Source organism: Melanotaenia boesemani, chromosome 2, assembly GCF_017639745.1.
Source record: "Melanotaenia boesemani isolate fMelBoe1 chromosome 2, fMelBoe1.pri, whole genome shotgun sequence".
Lineage (NCBI taxonomy): Eukaryota > Metazoa > Chordata > Actinopteri > Atheriniformes > Melanotaeniidae > Melanotaenia > Melanotaenia boesemani.
Genome location: NC_055683.1, coordinates 34,507,364 through 34,528,204, shown reverse-complemented (window position 1 = coordinate 34,528,204; position 20,841 = coordinate 34,507,364). Strand labels below are relative to the sequence as shown.

The 20,841-nt window shown below is 38.3% G+C and overlaps 2 protein-coding genes and 1 long non-coding RNA gene across 4 annotated transcripts in view; 1 reads left to right on the top strand and 2 right to left on the bottom strand.

The window, feature by feature from the left end:
* Window positions 1–696: 696 nt before the first annotated feature.
* On the bottom strand, window positions 697–6,540 carry apol (apolipoprotein L). Of its 2 annotated transcripts, XM_041976804.1 has the most exons (5): window positions 6,342–6,540; window positions 6,201–6,262; window positions 3,597–4,154; window positions 3,390–3,509; window positions 697–2,209 (listed from the first exon to the last, which is right to left on the bottom strand). In XM_041976804.1, the coding sequence occupies exons 2-5, from the start codon at window positions 6,212–6,214 to the stop codon at window positions 1,258–1,260; spliced, it is 1,644 nt and encodes a 547-aa protein (XP_041832738.1). In that variant the 5' UTR covers window positions 6,215–6,262; window positions 6,342–6,540; the 3' UTR covers window positions 697–1,257. The 2 variants fall into 2 exon arrangements, with proteins under 2 accessions (XP_041832738.1, XP_041832730.1); XM_041976796.1 differs by having other exon boundaries at window positions 6,201–6,540.
* A 6,729-nt stretch (window positions 6,541–13,269) lies between these two features.
* LOC121652047 lies at window positions 13,270–16,966 on the bottom strand. Its single transcript, XR_006012554.1, has 2 exons — window positions 16,889–16,966; window positions 13,270–16,222 (listed from the first exon to the last, which is right to left on the bottom strand). It is a non-coding gene; the product is annotated as an uncharacterized LOC121652047 (long non-coding RNA).
* Window positions 16,216–20,841, top strand: part of cacng2a (calcium channel, voltage-dependent, gamma subunit 2a) — a 78,543-nt gene continuing 73,917 nt past the window's right edge. Inside the window, exon 1 of the mRNA XM_042004575.1 lies at window positions 16,216–17,498. Coding sequence (XP_041860509.1) covers window positions 17,273–17,498 — 226 coding nt within the window. The 5' untranslated portion in view covers window positions 16,216–17,272. The remainder of the gene's footprint in view (window positions 17,499–20,841) is intronic.

Here is a 20,841-nt window from a genome sequence, read left to right as displayed (position 1 = left end):
ACCTGACATATTTATATATTTGTAAACATATAATTATTTATCTACATTTTTCAGGCAGTAAATAAACTGCATATTTCTGGATAACAGTTAAATCTTACATTGAAGCTTTCAGGCTGCAGACAGAGTAAACTATTGTCACTGTACGTGAGAAAACTGATGGTTCATATCAGGACAAAACACAGATTTCGCTTAAAGCATGACAGATTTTAGGGAACTGACTATGATGATGAAGCATCCATGGCAAGTCTTCCTTCCTTTTAGAAATCTGTTTTTTGTTCTGCCGTGGTCCCTTACAGGCAAAAGCTACAGAAGGACTTTTTAATGCTGTAATGCAACTTTTGTCTTTAGATCACATTACAGCTAAACACTAAAAAGGCTAAAAATGAGGGCAGCCACAAGAAATACGAAAGAAACAACGTTTAAACAACCAGATAAAAGGATCAGAAATACAAAATTTAAATCACCAAAATGTGCAAACATTCAAACACAAAAATTAATGGCAGGCCTGGGAAATGATGGCGGTTTAAAGCCAGCTTGTTGCAGAGAGCAGGACCACAATAACATCCTCAGCAGACCTCTGGGGCCCGATGGATGATTGGCTTCCAAGTAGTGAAGAAATTACTGCTGTGTAACAAGTTGCTTTAATATCAATAATAAGTAGTAATCAATGAATAATGTCCAATCTTGTTTATTATCTCACATTAGTGATAAAAATTTTATTGTAATTTTTAAACACATTTCCTTTAAACTGTTACTGATCCACAGCATCAAAGTGCAAAATAAAGACAAATAAGGTGAAATACAGTGTTTAGTTCAAGCATATTACAAAAACTTATGATCAACATAAAATAAAGCATTTTTTTTAAACCTGACAGAACAAGTGATAAATGTAAGTGACCCTGTAATCTGACCACGAATTAAGGAACAAATAAACCACTCCAGGTACAGTAAAGCGCTGTATAAATACAAACCATTATAGAATTTATTCTGCATGACTTTTTTCTACATGTAACACCTCATCAATGATCATATTAATCCCACTTGTCTTGTTTTCCAGGTGAAGAACGACCATGATTATTTGTGATAAAGCTGAATGAATAAAATGTTGCTTATTCAGACAAGAAATCTTTAGAAAAAAATCTTTAAAAAAGTAGTTTACATACTCAAAATCAGTCAATTTACATCTAAGCAAAATAAAGAGCAACAAAGATTTTTTCCATTCAGATTAGTTCATGAGATGGAAACTGGACAACGCGTTTAAATCTGCTCCAGATAAAATGGCGTCTCCAGGACAGCTTCTTTTTTCCCTGATCTCTGCAGGCCTTCTTTCAGAGAGTTATGAATCTTTTTCCATGAGTTGATCTCTGAGCTCCAGAGTGCAGCTCTGGCTCTGATGAACTGTGAGGCCTCAGTCTCGCTTCCTCTGGACAGACTGATGCTGTCCTTACAGATGAAGAAGATATCCATACCGAGGAACAGAGCATTGAGTGCGATAAAACCAGCTCTGGCTGACTTGGAAACAACAAGAGTCCCTTTAGCTGCTGCCTGACCAACATCGGGGATATCTGAGGCCACCCTGGGTATGTTGCGTAATGCTCCTCCTTCCTGAGCCACAACTTTACCTGCAGTTGCGATGATCTCTTCATTTTTTAACAGCTTTGCAGCAGAAGCCAGATCGACTAAGGAATCAATGCTTTTCCCAACGGTACCAGCTTTACAAATGAGCTTGCTTATTCCCACAGCCATGCTGGTGGTATTTGCCTCCATTTTGGACACTGCCTGTCTGGTCACCTCCTCTAGACAATCCTGGAGTTTTGTCACATCCTCCATGAAGCTTTGGAAGATTTCCCCAGCTTTCTTCTGATGTGTACGATTAACGCCGACCTCTGTGGCGGTGGTGACGATGCTGTTGACTCCGCTGGTGACTCCCAGCCCTACACCAGCCATCGTCAGACCCAGAGACACTCCTGCTGTGACCGGCATTAATGCCAAACCAACAATGGAGAGCACACCTCCTACTGCCCCCACTGAGCTGCCTGCTACACTGGAGATTTTTGCCCCTTTATTCATCTTGTCCAGCTGAACAGCATTCTCCTCCAGCTCGTTTAGAAAGTCAAGCATCCTGGGCTGTCGCTCATTGAACTCTTTGATGAAGCAGTCACACGATTCCTCCTGAAACAAGAACACCATCCGGAAGTTCAGGTCCTCCCTGAAAGAATAAAAGATTAAATATTTTTAATCAAATGCTTTTTGTTGTTGTTTTTTCTTCCTAGAAGCTACAAAATGTAATATTTTAATAATAATATAACTATGCATTCCATGTTAAACTTCCTACGCCCCACCTGGAGTTTTACAGGAGGAGGTTCTCCTTTTTTAAAATGATGAAAGCAGCACATTATTTGCATGATGTGGATTCAGCTTTAATCTGAGGTCACAGTTATAATAAAACCTGACAAATAATCAAATAAAAACCAAAACATGCAAAACAAGACTTGAATTATAACAAGGCGTCAGTGTGCTGTTTGCAAAAAATGCAGAAAATAATGCAAAAGACTCATCCAAAAGTCTTTCAGCTTCAGGGATGAAGATGATCTTTCTTTTGTATGAAGGGATTTGGGGCAGTGGTCAACAATGGGATGGCTTAAAAGCCATCATGGACTGATCCCCAAAAGAAAAATGGAACCTTGATTTACCAAACTGAGTGTTGGGGCCAATGAGAAAAATAAGGATTAAGCCTAAATTACAATCTCTGCTTGGTACTGCAGGAGAAGACAGGATCTGAGTCATCTGACAACAATGTAGGTCTTTATTAGCTCTGGAGAAAATACAAATGTAAATAAGACGTTCTGCTGTACAAACCAAACATTTAAATACTTACAATTTGCATCAAACACACACAATGCTGTGAAAAAGCTTGAGCCCTCCCTCGTTTCTTCAGATATTGTCAAAAACAGTCGAGTCATCATTGTAAAACAAAGAAAGGCTACATTTGTTAAATAATGCAGGATTTTAAGTAGGGCTGTCAAAATGAACACATTAATACAAACAGATGAATCTGTGAACTGAATGTGTTAATTTATTAATAAGTTATTACTAATTAAAAATCTTAATTAGGCATCATCTTTGTAAGAGAAGCAGATTTTGGGCATGTAGATGTGTTAAATCGGTGAACCGAATCCACCAAAAAACACTTTATTTATGAAGATTCTGACAGTTTTCCAACACATGTTGAGGGTCATGGCTGAAAAAGTTTGGGAACTACTGGTCTAGAGAACTGCAGCTCAAGACCACTTAGATAATAAGAACGTCTGGCTGCTTGGAGGAAAAATAAATAGAAATGAAGAGAGGCTGAAGACTTTCTCCCATTAGCATTCCATGGTAAAACTAACCTGATATCATGAAGCTGATTAATTTGATCGAGCATCCTCTGTATGTCATCTTCAGACAAATCCTCACTGAGCTCAATCACAGATTCCTCCGTCATCATCAGAGAAAAGTCACTGAAGCAGCTGAAAAAGACACATTTACATTTAATTCTGCAGGACCTGCTACTGTCACAACAATGTTATCTTTTGGTTCATCTAATATCAGTTTACCTTTTCTCCATCTTCTCACAGATGCTCTTGGACTTCTGTATGTATCTGTCCAGCTGGTAAGCCAACACCTCCACATTCTGAAGCTTGGGAAGGAAGAAAACGCTTGCATCTCGTTTAAACTCCAGGAGGAGAGGACAGGTGAGTCGTGCAGCGGTGATGACGGCCTGAACATAATCAAGGCTGATCTCCTCGGGCAGGTGTAACACCCGGTTTTCCGTGAACACGTGCAGCGAGGTGACGGCCAGCTTCTCCACTGCCTCCAGGAAGCAGTCGAGCTCTTCCAGACCTTCCAGAGTGTCGTTCAACACTTCATCCAGCTCGTTCTGCAGCTCTGCACGCCTGCTCTCTGCGCTTGCCTTGCTGAACATGTTCTTCACATATTCAAAAAAAGCTTGATTTTTGATTTTATCAGCCCTGGTTTTGATGTCTGTCATCATCTCCAACTCGGTCTCCCTCCACACCATCCATTTAGAGAACATCTCAGAGAATCCTCGCACTGTGTGGATGCAGGTGAGGGTATCTGAGGTGTAGCGGCCCAAGGCCTCCTGCAGTTCCTTCCTGTAAAACAGAAGCAGTCACATTTAAAAACAAAAACAGAGAAGAACTCTTTAAAAACTTTCATCTGCAGCTTTCATTGATGTTTCCTGTAAAGTTCTCATGTTTCTTTATGTCTGTACAGAGGAGAAATAGAGATCTATTTAAGAATTCAACATGTCTGAAACAGAAGCGTCAAGCCAGAAATTTGCTTCTCAAGGTTCTCAAGGAACAAAAATCCATCTGTCCGGTCTTGTAAATGGTAACATGAGCAAAGTAAAAGATGACCATGAAATCTCTTTAAACAGACTCAACTAGGGCTGCGCAATATGACAAATAACTAGTATTGTGTTATTTTTTGGCTAAATTGTGAAACACAAACATATATTTCAGTGTTTTCAAATGGTTCTTTTGCAAATATACTATTCCCACCCATCCATATACTAGCAATCAGCTTCTAAATAGATCTACACTACGTATAAAAAGGTTACAAAAGAAAAATCATAATGGAGCTAAATATTTTAAACTTCTTACAAGTAACCAGAGACCTGCACTCATATGCCATTAACAAAACTAAATTAAACTAAATTCAAGAAGCTCAACAAAGACAAAAAAAAAGCATGTAGATCATTTTAAACACTGCTGTTATAATTAGTACTCAATGTTTTGATGTAGCCATTTTATATATTGCATATCAAACTATTCAGGATACATATATTTGATATATCAGCCACCCCAAGACTCAACATAACTAAATATGCTGAACCAAAGCATTTCCTCCTCCATTTCTTCCAACAATAAAGTTGAGAATTGACACAGAACACATCCTACACTTTCCTCAGGGCCAGCTTACAAAAGAGATGAAAAAAGTGGCACAACCACACAATGCTCACCTGGTTTGAGAGAAATACGAACCATGTCCACAGAGAACAATATGTTCCCTGCCCTTTAAAGCATCCTAACCAACCTTGAACATCCAGATACACCTACTGCAGATCCTAGCACCAGTCAGAGCCAGAACAAAGACCCTTTCATCAGCTTCAAGAAAGGATGTTGATTTCCCTTACTACATTTTTTTTTTTTTTTTTAATAAAGGGACAACGCATACTGACGAACACATGTAAACATACAAGATTATAGCCAAGGCTAATTTCCATCTTTAGTCCCTTAGCAGGGGACTAAAGACTAACTTTGCACTAAAGAGTGCCAAGTTACTGGAGGAAGTCTAAAAGACTAAAACAGCACCTATAAAGAAGACACAAGAAGAAGATTGTTGGACCAAGTTAAATATTTCTACCGCTGAAATCCTGAGAGCATCAGGTAGCAATCAAAGCTGAAGTACTACCACTGGAAACATCTGTAGCATTACTGCAAAGTCCTGCCACCACCTTTCAATGCCCTTAAGACAGCACTCATTTTTAATCACATGTATAGAACATTGATTTTGTTTTACAAGTTCAAAAACTTTGATTGGTATGGTTACTGATGCTTTACTCAAACTTGTAACACTTGTACGATTTGACCAGCAGATGTCACCCAAGTACATTTGTTTCACAGTAAATCATAGTAAACACTCGAGAATGTTTACCTAAAAATATACCCATGAGTGATTAATAAAAATACACAACTTGATCAGTTACATTAATATTGACACTAATACATCAGGGCATGTGTGGCATTTGCTGTTGTATCTGTTGCAGGGAATGCAGAGACAAATAAAAACAATACAGATTACATTATACAAATTTGCACTCATTTGTGAAATATTCCACACATTCTTCTTTTTTAGGTTGTAAAATTAATCAGAAATTAATTTTATCTGAAAGAGGTTTCAAATAAATGCTAGAGTAACTACTGTTAAATATTACGTCAGCTAGTTGGAATAAGTCCATTTTTTGTGAAGTCGGGGATTAACTTTAAGGTTGATGTTTTGTTTTGTTTTTGTTTTTTTGTGTTGTAGTTTTTTTATGCTGAGAGCACCAATATTGCACCTGGAAAACAGCAACCATTATCAAATTTCAGATGAGGTCTTCCGACATGTCATTTGGTTTTCACACATTCAGACTTTACCTTGCTGCAGACATCTCTCCTCAGCACCTCTGGGTCGCCTCCTTCACCTGAATAAAAAGCAGCTGGAAAGCCGGTGATGTGTTAGAAATTTTAGCCTGAAGAAATAACCTCTAAACTCGGTGAGAAACTTTTGAAGCTCACCTCAAGTATGTTGGTTTCGATTTCATTTCTCCACCTCAACAAGCCGCACCCATTTTAGCCCGGTCGTGACTGCTGATAGCAAAGTTTTGTTTTGTTTAGCAGCTAAATGGTGAAAACAATGCAGACCGATTGCTACATTGGATCAGCTGTGCTGACCGTCCTGACCTGTCAACCAATTAAATAAAAGATCTTGATTCTGACAACCAATCACAGCAGAGCGTGTATCCGTTTCGTCCTTTGCGCTGATCCAAAATAGCTTTCAAAAAAGCAACAAGCTGAGGATTTTTCAGTCATTTCCTGATGATGCCTTCAGGTGCTGTAGGAAATACGCCATTTCATTGATTGACCTTGTGATTCACCTCCCTAAAATGCAGCATATTAATTATACACACAATATTAAAGAATTACCGAAATGGCCATGAACAAATAATTATAATCTGTTAGAAGTAACTCAACCTGAAAAAACTACCCATATGAGACTATTTTAGTAGTTTATGCAATTCCTTAGATGTTTTCTCTGCTTGATGCCAATGTTTTGACCCTTCTTAAACAGACTAACACCTCCTTTACAGCCTGTTCATCATCCTGTCTGTTCAGCATATATAATAAAACAACCTAATTGCACTTATAAAGCCTTCACTCCGAAGCCAGCTAACACACTGACTGCATTTACATGCTCAGCTGATCACTATGTGCATCAGCACACATTCCAACAATCTGTTGAAAAACAGAGAACATATTCTTTCTCTTAAAAAAGGTTTTCTCTAGCAGACAGTTATGGAAGAAATACGCATTCATGTCTTTTCCATCAGCTGATTTTCCTCAAAAGTACACACTGACTCTTGGTTAAGAAAGAATGACTTAAGTATATATATATATATATATATATATATATATATATAGATAGATAGATAGATAGAGAGAGAGAGAGAGAGAGAGAGAGAGAGAGAGAGAGAGAGAGAGAGCATGAAGTTAACTGAAGTTAACTATTCACAAATACTTTAGTCTCTATATTGACCTATATTGCTTTAGTTTGGTGCTGTGTAGGTTGAATTACTTCTGTCTTTTCAGGGTCTATCTGCTCATTTTAAAGCAGAGATGATAAGATGCAGATTCAGCTTTATCTTTTTTTTCAGCTGCTGGTCTCTTTCTATATGTGGTGCCTTTGCAATCAGATCTTTAAGTTTCACAAGGCCTTCAGAGGAGGAAGTGGAAACCTATTAATATGGCACAGAACTTGAAAACATGTCTTTACTAATTAACAAAACATTAATAACTCAATTGTGAGGAAGTCATCTTTAGGTTGTGTAAATTAAAAGCGGCAGGTTATTCATTCATCTCCACTTCAGAAAGTTCAGCCAAGAGCAGCGTTAGATGTAAAAACAAGTCTTCAAGAACATTATAATTCCAGAATCTACAGGAAACCTGGCAGATGTGCAAAGATTTAGGACTTTCAGTGAAAGTATTTGCATGACAACTATGAACCATGGTGGAAGTAATGTTATGGTTTTCATCAAAGTCAGTTAGTGGTTGAATGTAATCTGGGGGCATCTTTTTAAGAGTTGAAGGGAAAAAATTATAGAAAATGTCCACAAGTTGAAGTCATTAAGTGCATCGTCACACATGCAGGAGTAAAAACCCACATCACTAACTGGGTTTTGCAGCTGAAACTGCAGTTCTACCTGAGGCCAGGTGAGCATCTCTCAGAGCTGAAGCTCTTAGATGAACACCTGGGGACTCTGAACCAGGACTGCACCCAGGGGCTGTCATCAATGCAGAGCAGCTGCAGCATGCATGTAGTAGGGCTGGATCAAGGCCTGTATGCATGTGTGCGTTAGCAGCACAGAGACATTCATGTCAAAATGCTCACTCAGCTGCACTCAGCTCAGCACCGACACCCGGGGATCAGGACGGAAACGCTGCTGACATGGCAGTGTCCTCACACGCGAGTCTGCTGTGAACATCGGCAGAACACACAGCTGCAGTGGAGGACAGGAACTAAGAGCATTTACTCAGATTGTCATTTTCTGCCATTTTACACCTCTATCTGCTACAATTTGTGATATATACTATTTACCTATCCACAAATAGTATATTATCCTTTTTTACTGCCACCTTCATTATGACTTCATGGGAGAGAGCTTGTGTCTGCACCCTTCCTATTTAAATGTAATTAAATTCAATTCATTTCAGTTCAATTAATGATATATAATTAAAAAGTAAATTAAGATGTATTATTTTGGATGAAGACAGCACTATAAATTCAAGGGTAAAATTATTGGTTATTGAATATAGAAATACATGCTTGCAGATTGCAAAGGGGTAATAAATAAATAAAAGCCCATGCCTGACATACCTGTCTAAACTTGCTCAGAAAAAAACCCATTTTATATCCAAATTAAAGACCATGCCACTCTCAGCAATTTTACTTTTTTAGTAACCAAACAATATTTAACATTGTTCATGTTTGCTTTTCTTTGTGACATTAGCAATTATTCTCATTGAATTCGTTCAACTCCCATCTCCTGTCTGTAAGGTCTAATTTTCCATCCTGCTGGAAAGAAATGTTTCCACCCGGGAGACCTGAGGACCCATGGGTGTTACTAAAAATGGAAGGGAAAGGTTCAAAGTCTGACCATCTTTAAGAAATCCTTTTTTTCTGCTTTCTTTTACTCCAGAGTACAATTTACTGGAAGACCTCCCTGAGCTAAAGCTCAAGGGGGGGAGCTAACAAGCGCACGATTAAGGCTGGATTTGCAGCCTGCTGAGTTCATGTCAGATTGGCATAAAGAGTCCACGTGGGACCAGTGCAGCTACGGTCCTGGGACCTGATTTGCGCACCCTTCTTGCCTGTCAGGGGTAATTGTTTAATGAAAGTGAACATTGTCCCAAATCCGGTCAGAGAGAGAAAGAATCAGAGAGGTCTTTAGTGTGAGCTCAAGGTCTCTCTTCAGGGAGAAGTGATGCAATCTGCAGATGAGGCTGTGCTGCATTCAGTGTTTCTACTGTATTCTACTGTAGAAAAAAGAGTGGCATGAAGTTATTCAGTTTGTTTACTTAACCCCCTGGACATCCTCTGACAGAGACCACACCATATCTATAATTCTAACCTAATTCCATTTATTCCTTTAATTATTTTCTCCAAACCTTTACACCATAACAATCACTTGAAATGAACGATGTAGAGATCATTTGAAGGCATATTTTTTTTGGTTATTAAACTCTGTAGAAGGAATGAAGATCTGTCAGGGTCCAGAGATGGATTATTGAGACCATTAATGTAAAGAAGTGTTGATGAAGAGGAGAAGGGGTGCATGGTTTTACCTCTAAAAGGCAGAGTGACAGTTACACAACATAACATGACAGTTATTTTTACAGATAAACAACTGACCGATAAACATATTAACAGCATGATATGGATGAGGATGTCATTTGGCATTTAATAGGTCACATAAAATATTATTAGCTGGCAAAGACTTGGATATTTTGGAACCTTTACTAATATCATGCCCTATAACTGATCAACCAAAAAAACTGTTTAAAAAGGATTAAAATAAAACATTAAAATGCGTCAGATTAGATGAAAGAAACCTCTCGTATTTGAGCATTTTTCCATAAATTTGTATTTTTTTAATTAACTTTTCAAGCTTTTCAGCAATGTATTTATAAAGTTTTAGTTACGGTTTGGAATTACAAACTACACGGTTAAGGTATGGGAAACCTCATGGCTTACATTACAACAGACAGTGACAACAACATAAAAATGACCTATTCCTGATTTACTAGGAGCCGAGGTCGACTTGTTTGGGGATCCTCATAAAACACATTGGACACATGAACCAGAAGTCTTATTAAAGGACAATTCTTTGAAAACTGTCCTGGATTGCATGTCAAGAGAGGAAAAAGTACAAATGTTGTCTTTGTCAACATGAATACAAAGTTTTCTGTTTTGTGATTTTTTTTACATTTTGTCATGAAACCATGTTGATTCAGTTTAGCCAGGTTAAGCTGGCATGATTACTGGCTGCATGTTGACATGCTGCATATGATGGAAAGAAAAAAATAAATTCATAATTGGTGAAAAGAATAGTTTTTAGTTTCTTTACCTCAGCATTTAAATTTCTTTTCACATCATCTGGTTTCCTTACTCCACATGTTAAAAGTGTCTTTGAGGAAGACAGAATTACACACATGCTTTATTGAAGTGTATGTGTATGATAGAGAAGCTCTGTAAAAGTGTTTGAATTGGTGAAAGGCAATAACATTTACTCAGTGGCAGAACTAGACTTTTAAACATGGATCTTTGTTATAAAGTTAAAAAAGATCCAAAGAAAGGTAAGTTGGTTGATTTGTGTTGTTAGCTCAGGGCTGCCAACACTCGGGCTGGAGGCTGTCTCGGGCTGAACTGTCCCCTTCTTGTAAATATCACCTTTTCTTTAAATTTTTACATCTTCCTATACAAAATAAAACTTTTCGGGATATATTTCTCCACATTTTCATGTAGTAAATTACATCAAAATCACCTAGCAGCCTTGGTAGCTTCCGGTTAAAATTAAACTGGATTATGTAGCGCTTGCTTAGCCAGGACTAACATGCTGAGGTACCCTTTGAGCATCTGTATTTTACCAGCTCTGAGGTGAAAATCAGATTAACTGAGCTGATGTGTAGACTCTAAACACACTTACTGACAACTTCATATGACATGGTTTGCCCACATTATCTTAAAACTAATCTAGTGCTAACATATAGCTAGATTAGCACTGCTACGTAGCTTCATGCTAACATCAGGTTGATAGCCTTATATAAAGTTAGTAGCTACTTTCACAGGGACAAAATCTTTTCTTGAAACGTGCAGCCAAATGTAAATTTTTAAATGATGACTGATTAGGAAACTACTATAAAATTCACTTCAAACTAGTGTAGTGATTCAGACCCATCGTGTAAATTTCCTTGAGCTAGGCGGCGTAGCTCAGTGAGTAGAGTGGCCGTCTTGTAGCCTGAGGGTTGCTGGTTCGATCCTGGGCCTGTCAAGCTCATGAGCAAGATGCCAAACCTCCAATTGCTCCTGATGGGTCGTAGTTAGGGCCTGGCATGGCAGCTTCCGCCATCAGTGTGTGAATGGTTGAATGTGACGTAAAGTGCTTTGGGTATTGTTGCAGGTACAGTAAAGCACTCTATGAATACAGACCTTTTTTGACTACTCAGCATTATCTCACTTTTACTTTTTCTTCTTTTTGATATTTGGCAACCAGCATATCAGATACCTTTATTTCCGGTTTACCATAATGTCCCATAATCTGCTGTTTAACTTGAAATGACAAAAGTGATGGAAAGTTTTCTCCTTCTTAGTTACTTTGAACAGATTATTTTAAAAAGAATAGGAAGGAAGTACTTCCTTCTTCTTCTTCTTCTTCTTCTTCTTCTTCTTATTATTATTATTATTATTATTATTATTATTATTATTATTATTATTATTTTACTTTTTAATGCATTCTAAGTCTCATACATGCTTCAACATGCTGCTGCTCAGTGAATGAGTTGTAGTAAATGCTGAACTAAGAGAAGCAGAAATGCACTTGTCCAAACGTGTCTGACCGGAGCTCATCTGATATCGGACAGGAGGCCCTGAGGCCTGAGAGAAACATGATGGTGACTTTTTCACAAGGAGACCTGCACAGGAAATCTCTCTCTCTCTCTCTGACGCTGCTGGTTGTATGAGCAGCTCAACGACATTTTTCATCCTCATCATCAGGGTCTCCACCAAAAAAAACAATGCACAGCCTCACAGGGTGCTGATACAGCTGGAAATGTTGGTGGTAGGGAAGGCTCACATCACAATAATAATGTTTAGTCTCTTTCTAAAAGCTGTTTTAGGTCATTATTTTGTTAGTGATTTGTTTAAGATTGCACATGGGAGCTATCATGTGAGCTGTGTTTTATAAAGGCATGAACAGGAAATTTGAGTTTGTTTGACTGGACACATGTAATGATCGTGTAGTTGAACAAAATTCAATATTAGCTCATTTTTCTTAGGTGGTAAATGTTAATAATTTGTATATATTTTCATGATTATGTTTGCATTTAATTTTACACTTGGTCTGAACAATCATACTGTAGTCCAATGAACATGCTTAAAGCAGGGGTCCCAAACTCAGGTCTTCGAGGGCCATCGTCCTGTAGATTTTCCTGTGTATGTTTTCCTGTTTTAACACACCTGATTCAAATTAATGGATCATTGTGCAGAACTTGACAACAATCCTTTGGATCCATTTAGTTTAAATTGTGCATTAGATCAGAGAAGCAATTAAAACCTGCTGGACAATGACCCTCGTGGACCAGAGATGAAGAATTCTGCTGCAAAGTTTTCCAAAGAAATTTTTATTAAAAAAGTTTTCTTGTACTTTTTTTATATTTTACTTTGTCCTGTTGTATCCTAATTCTTTTAATTTTTATCTTTTCTATGCATCACTTTGGTCAGCATTGTTGTTTTGAAAGTGTTTTATAAATAAAGTGGTATGACATTTTAAATACCTCTACATTTACTTTACTTTATTACTATGGTTACAAGGTACATGTTTATTTTCTCTTCTAATGAAAATGCTTTTGTACGTATAAAGAAAAATTTTGCTTTTAGCTTTAGAAATAATACTAGAAGGGAAAACATGTGCTCTGGTGTGACCTGCAGCTGTCATTTACGATGAAGATAAATCTGTCAGTTTTATTTCTTTTCACATTACTTTCAAGTTCTTCTTAAAAAGAAGATTACATTAATACCTCCCAATGTGATTTGTTTGCTTTAAAGTTTTAAGCATTTTCTTAATGTTTTCAAGTATTTATAAGATTTAAAAACAATTCACATTTGAATATTTGCATCTGTAGATTTCAAGTTGCAGAAGCGATCAGGATGAAGACTATTAGGAGAAATGAGCAAATGTCAGGGCTCTCAAATCCCTTCTTTTAATCAGATATAGAGCAGAAAAAGAATGACAAGCACACAATACAGTTATGGAAATACAGTATCTAATAGCCAAACCATTTCTGAAGCTTTACTCAGACAATAACTACAAACAAAGCAAGCGCATGTTAAATTTACACAATCCAAACAGCATCGAAGGATGCATCCATGCGTGGCTGGCCAGGTGTCCATGTTTTAAAACTCTGCCCAGGTGAGCTGGTTCCTTATGTAGAGTCTGCAGCTCCGCCCACAGGAAGCATTATCTCAGGTAAAGGAAGACTTCACACCTTTGCTTTAGTTTCTGAACTCTCAAAAACATAAAGAAAAATAGTTCTAAAATAATCAAATACCAATAAAAGGAGGAAAAGTTCCACAGTTTCAGTTTATTCTGTATAGTAAAACTGACATATAAATACAGTCCAGTAAGTATTTTAATAACACATACAAATTGAGAATAATAAAAAAAAAATTGAGAAAATATTGAGTAGCAGTGGAAAGTAAAATAAAATGAAATTACTACAGTAATACTTCAATAAAACCATTTAAATCAGTTGTTAGTAAATTACAGAATGTAATTATTGTCAATTTTACAGATTGTGTACAGCAGGAACCACAAATATTAGGGTGCTTAATTAAATATATTTCTCATTGTGTTAGAGATCTAACATCTGGCTGAAGTAGCCATCAGCAAAATACATTTTAAAACAAAGGACTCTGCAGAAAAACTGTCTCATGGAGTAACTAGTGTAAACACATACCCCATAACTTCTCATTTTGTTTAAGCAACATCTGTGCATAAACTGACATATTGCTGTTAAACTAGCACAGGGAACGTATATAAATCTGTTTTTTGTAAAGAGAATCTAATATCAGGTTTTAAGGTTTTTGCACAGGCCCCTCGTGTTGCTGTCCTGACTATTCAGTAACATTATTCCCCTACTGTACCTAAACTGAAGTACCTTCACTTTATGAGGATATTTTCATGTTATGCTAGCAGTACCATTCTGTGGTACCTTATGTACCTTAATATGTGTGAGAACATTTTTAAAGACACCTTTTTTAACAGCATTTACAAACAGCATTAAATGAAAATGGCTGAAATACTATCAACTGGTAAACATGAAAAATAATTAGAAACTATACATAGGTAGACAATGCATTTTACAGTTGGCTTTATCATGTTAATATGGAAAAAAAAGTTTCAGATATTTATTTTAGTAACTTTTACATTTAGATAAATCAATCATTTTAAGGATTATTTAGTCTGGACTTTAAATTGTAAACATTCAATATTCAAAAACACTCTGGTGAACTTATGAATAAAGACTATTATAAGAAAATTTGTCCTTGTATTTAATTGTCACATCCAGTTATGAAATACTTATTTAATTCAGCATAAATTGTCTGGAAGCCTCAAGAATCGCTTTCCTCATTTGACTTACTGATTCAACTTCAGGTTGCAGGTTCCTGACTTCCACTGGAGTATTTCTACATTGATGTGTTTGTAGCTTAACTACTATTATAGAGGGGCGTAGAAGTTGACCGTGTGTATTTTGAGTTTTTATAGGTTGAAATAAACACGTTTTACCAGCAGGGGGCGACCAACTCCACAGAGGCGTCGCGGAGCTGGAGGGAGCTGTCCTTTCAGCACCACCGCTTCACTCATATCTCTAACAGAACATCACTGACACAGGTGTCTGACTTTAAAATGGCATATATGTGAATTTAATGCAGAGAGAAGGCATTAAAAACCCACAACTTGATTTAAATTAGCATCTTGCTTTAGCCGGAGTGTCGTTCATCTCCGTTGCTAATTGTCATCCATGGAGAATCGTTTAATCAGAGCATAGATGTCTGCCTTCGAAGCCGTTTTCCGTAACCTAAAAAAATGCAGCTTCTCAAGACAAGAGCGGGCAACAGAAAGATAAGTGAAGTCGGAAATTTGGTGGGATGACTTGAGGGCCGGGTACAAGAGAGAGAGCGCTGCAACAATTGGATCGGTCAATATTAATGAGCCAATAAATGCGTAAATCTCAGTCTGTGCACACAAGTGCAATTCAGTAATCCACCATTTAAGAAAAAAGAGTGAGACACAGAGATGGAGAGAGTCCACCATCTCTACATCCCCCTCGTTCCGCCCCCTCCACCACTCACAGAAACGGAATTAAAAAATCTTTCATATCTTTCCAGCAACGAGCCCCCCATTGCTGCAGCGCAGAGAACACATACACACACATACAGTCACACACTCACACACACTGTGAGGCCTTTAAACGTCGCTGGTGAAGAGAAAGAATAAGAAAACTAACCTGCCGAATAAAGAGCAGCTTCTTTACTCTGACATCACTCGGCATCAGTGCAAAGAGAAAGAAAGACTGTATGAAAGTGCAGAGCCGCTCACACTGACATCGTGACAACAGCGCTGACTGTGGATCTGTGCGACTCACTCTCCTGATTGTGTAATATAGATTTCTTTCTTTTTTTTCTGCAAAGCGGCCAAACCTGCATCCGAGAGCGCAGGGTGAGAAAGGAGCAGAGGAAGAGGAGGAGGAGGGGGAAACAGGGACATCGTAACGTTCGCCTGATTTCATTTTTTCTTTCTATTACATGGCGCAAGGGCTACTATACAAACAGGACCGTCCTCAGTGTGAAACTGCCACGGTGAATTTGGATACCAGAGCAGCAACAGCAGCGACGGCATCAGCACCATCCTGCCCCTCCAGCCACCGAAGAAGCATCTTCGGCTGCGAAGGCGCCCACACCGACTCCTTGTCCTCCTCCTGCCGGCTCTATGTCGAGTGATGGTCGGCTTGCCTTGCTGGATGCTCCCCGCTCTCTCCGGATCGTCGACGACCGAACCTCCTCTGACCGCAGACCCCCATTTTCGGCGGAAACCTTCCCAGAGCTATAGAGCTACATATGGAAACTGGGGATCAAAATTTTAGGAAAAAGGAAAATATAAGCGGTTGATTTATTGTTATTATTATTTATTTATTCTTTTAAGAGGGTTCTACCTTTTTTGGGAGATTTTTTTGCCTGCTAATTAATTAATTTAATCGTTGAGCCTTGATTCCCTCATTCCACCGGGTTGATTTGAGAGAAGCCAGCGTTAGGATTTTTTAACCTCTCAATAGGCTGTTATAAAACACCCAGGGAATAACTTTTATTTCCTCGCTACATCACTTGAATGGCTTATTTCTTTATTCTCTTTTATTAAGATGATAGATTTGCTTGCTGTATTTCGTTTTCCTCTTCATTTTAGTATCTCTTCGCTTTCCCCCCTTTGAACTGGCAAGACCTTATAGAATAAGAGCAGTCAAGTAATAATAGTATTTAGAATTACCTTGGATATAGCTACACTTATAGCCTTTGACTAAAGTAACTACACATTGAACTGTTGTACTGTAAGCCTGCCATTACTTTTAACATTGCTACCCCTACACCACTTAATTGCTCCATTTGAGCTCATGTAAATTCAGCTCTGTGTACAGTTCTAACCTTTAATAACGAGGTTGTTTTAGAGCTAAACTCACGTCCATTCCCAGGTTCAGCCCAATCTATTTAGGCTACAATTAATCCGTTAATAACTTACTGTTATTATTTACATTTGTTGCTTTTCTTGCTGCAAGTGGCTTTAGTGTTGGCTACATCTGCAGTTACAGGCCTGTCGAGGTGCTGCCATCCTCTGCATCACTCATTTTGTTTTTGTCTTAGATTAGTGGGAAAGTAAGGCAAACCAAGAGGAGAGACATTCCTGCCTCTTCCTCTTTCTCCCCTCCAAAAAAACTCTCATCCTCAGTTTTTCTCTTGTTGTGGTCCTCACCCAAACGCAACCATAAGGTTCCTACCGCATCCTCCCCCTCCTTCCTCCCTCTCCTTCCGCTCGAGTATAGCCCGTTTTTTCGGTTTGGTTTGGTCCCGCAAATTTTCAAATATTTACTTCCTGTACATCAAGAGGAAAGGGGGTCCCCCTTTCATGGAATGCGGAAACATGGGTCTGTTCGACCGCGGAGTCCAGATGCTGCTGACCACGGTGGGCGCCTTCGCGGCCTTCAGCCTCATGACCATCGCGGTCGGCACGGACTACTGGCTGTACTCCCGCGGCGTCTGCAAGACCAAGTCCATGAGCGAGAACGAGACCAGCAAGAAGAACGAGGAGGTGATGACCCACTCGGGCCTGTGGAGAACGTGCTGCTTGGAAGGTAAGAGGAGAGACCTCTCCATCTGAGTTCCACTGCTGCTCAAAGTTTCCCCAACATGGTTTTGTTTGGAGCTGTCATGGCTTGAGTGTTTGGTATAAGTGGAGCTGCTCCTCTGTAACCCTCTGTCAAACTTCCATGCAACATGCAAATGGTATATAGTTTTGTTTTTAAGCCTGAATGAAGAAAATAACTAAATGAAACGACATTTAAACACATACAATGTTTCTGACCAAAGATTATATACAACTCTCTCATCTGGGATCGTTTCTCTGACGATGCACATTAAAATGATTGGTGCAAAAGGGAGATGAGGGTGCAGAAAGAAACTTCTACTTCCCAACTTTAGTTGGGTCAGTGTTGTCCTGCAGGTTTCTTTTTTGGGATCCCCCTCAGGTAGCTCAGAATACATCTACGCTTTGTGCTTTAATTGATCTTTATGCTTTAAATCAACCAATCCAAGAAAGACAAACCTCATGATAAAGCAGAAAACTTGCAGTTAAATACACATCATGTTCTTCTGTTCTAACCTTTATATAATCTTTTGTCTTGTTCAGTACTGGTTTTACTTTCTTGTGACTGTAATGAATGAATTTGACAAATAAACATCCTGTTCTAGTTTATATGATTCATGCAACTTGTGATCAGGTTGCAGCAGAGAGACTGTTTTGCTTTCAAGGATTCACACATTCAATAAAAGTTGGATGTAAATGTTTTTTTTTTAATTCACCAGAAAGAACTGAAAACATACTTCTTACTATAATTTATTTTAACTTTACATTGTCTTGTTTCCCCTTTTCTTTTCTATCGAAAACAGTCTATAATTATACTTCTCTGAGGCTCTAATCACACAATCTGGCAAGAAACAGCCTCCTTTGTTTTTAAAATGACATGCTACCAGATATCAGGGCAACAAGCAATCAAAACAGACAATAATAACAAATTAACTTTCCGCTTAAATTCAGATTAACAGTTAATTTTAGGTATTTATCTCCAGGTGAAGGAGTCTTGCTCCTTAAACAACTCCCACACAAATCAAGAGTTTTTAAAGTCAGAAATAGAACTTAAATATTAAAATATAAAACACACAGAAGCTGTGTGAGGACCCAAAAGTTAAGTCACGGTAGAAGTGCAGTCCCATCTGTCAGCCAGCCTGACCTGCCTGACAGCCTTGATGGTGGCAACGGTGCCTGTCATGCGACCTCTGACCTGTCTGTGCTCTCTGCTTTCTGAGATGCCAAACAGGCTCTCATCCGGAGCGCAGGTTTCCAAGTCGACCTCCAGTGTCTGCCTTGTCAGACGGAGGTGGCGTGTTCTCTGTCATGCCCCAGCGGAGGCATAGGAAGGAGGCGCTGTAACCTTGCGAGGGCACAGAGCGTTACAAATCTGCTCATCTTCTTAGCTGTAAGATCCTAAAAAGGCTCCGGTGTCTGACTTCATGCTGCTGAAGGTTGTGATAAGCAGCAGCAGCTCTCTCTGCTCAAAGCTTGATAAGTTACTTTAAACTGAAATTTTAAAGCAGCCTTTATCAGTATTTCTTTAATAACTATGATTAAACAACAATATGAAAGAAGTCAGTGGTGCAGCATGCAGAGAACTGCAGCTCTGCTCAGCTTTGCAAAGCTTTAGTATGAGTTTTCATTTCACTGTTTACAGGGGGGTCCAGTTATATTCAGGATTTTTTTCAGCACATAGGCCTTAAAAATGCTCCACACCATTAGCTCTGCTAAATCAGAGCTTTAAAAGATCTTAAGAAAGTAAAACTGGATTGTTTCATGTTCAGAAAGAACTGGGTAGAATTAATTACACTAGGGTGTTAAATTGAAATTACTGCTTATTATGATCAGCCAAGCTTTGTTGTCACATTTAAAGCAACGTTTATCAAGAAATTAACTCTGGCTGTTGGTGGAAAATGGAGAATGAGACACAGTTTTGTGTGTCAAGGTCTCATTTTGTTGGGAGGAGGGTCAACATTTTACTGGGACCTGCTTAGAAAATGAATAATAAACACATGGGTGATGTTAAAGTATCATAATAGCTGGAAGTTTTTTATACTGCCCTGTAGAGCCGCAGTCCTCTGCTGGCATTTCCTTGTTTCTTTAGGATGCTTTCACATAAAATTCAACAAAGAAGCAGCTTGGTGTGGTGTTATGCTGATGGGTTTATTTAAATGTCAAAATATAACTCTTAAGAGTTTATTTAAAAATTAATAAACATATCAAATACCTAAAAAATAGATTTTCTTCCAATTTTTGTTGTCTGTTTTCATGGAATCAAATTTTTAGTTAGCAACTGGCTGATTTTAAAAGAAACAGGCCCCCTCCAACCCCCCAAAACCAACAGATTACATAATAAACAATTGCTTTTTCATTGCTTTTTTTCTGTTTCAATCTTAGTTATGAAAAAAAATGTGATTTTTAATCGTAAATCTATTTCTCAGTTACATCAACTGCAGCGAAGAGAAAGAGGGGCCAAGTTTGAAATACTGAATGTAAAAACCACTCAGTGCTGTCATTATCTTCCCTTTACTGATTATCTACATTAATTCTATGAAGAGGAGTCTCTTCCCACTGAAAACTGAATGCAAAGCTTGTTTAAACAAGCTAATCCCAACCCCACTCAAAGCGCTTTCTGGATGATGTTGTGTTAATAATGGGAACAAAGGAGGGGGTCAGATCAAACTGAATTTAGGTTCACCGATGGTCAGCCACTGGGATAGTTTTGTTCAGTGATATTTCATTTGTTTTTTACAATAACTAGAGGGGCAACAAACATAGCACACATTTGATGAACATTTGGACTGTGCGACTTTCCCTGAAATAGATTAAGAATTTGTTTGTCCTGCATGTTTGAGCAAAACAAGCCCCCCTTTGGCACTTTTGTCTGGGGTACCATTGCATTGATTCACAAGATTTCTTTAGAGAGAATCCATCTTCTCAGCCTCCAAGCTGCGTTTGTCACAACACACAAAAGTCCAGACCAAACAGCGAACCAGTCCTGTTCATCGACTGGTTCTTCTTCTCACACTTTGTTGATTTGAGTGCTTTATTCATGACATGCTTATTGAGTGCCTCATCCAGTATTTTTTTTATTTTTTTTCAGTGTTTCTGTGCTTGTATGAACAGTTTCTACCTTACCATGTGTTTAAACTTATCAGCATAATCAGCCTGGCTTTGCCCAGAGGATTTTGAGTAATTAAAAGAAAGAATCAAGTATTTTTTGTCCCTTATACTAAGACACTGAGATGGTCCAGCAGTTCTGAATTTATAATACTACGTTGCTTCAGAAAGTCCCATAAGAAGGAGGTTCGGATTGATGAACGGGTTGAAAAACACTAGACAAATCG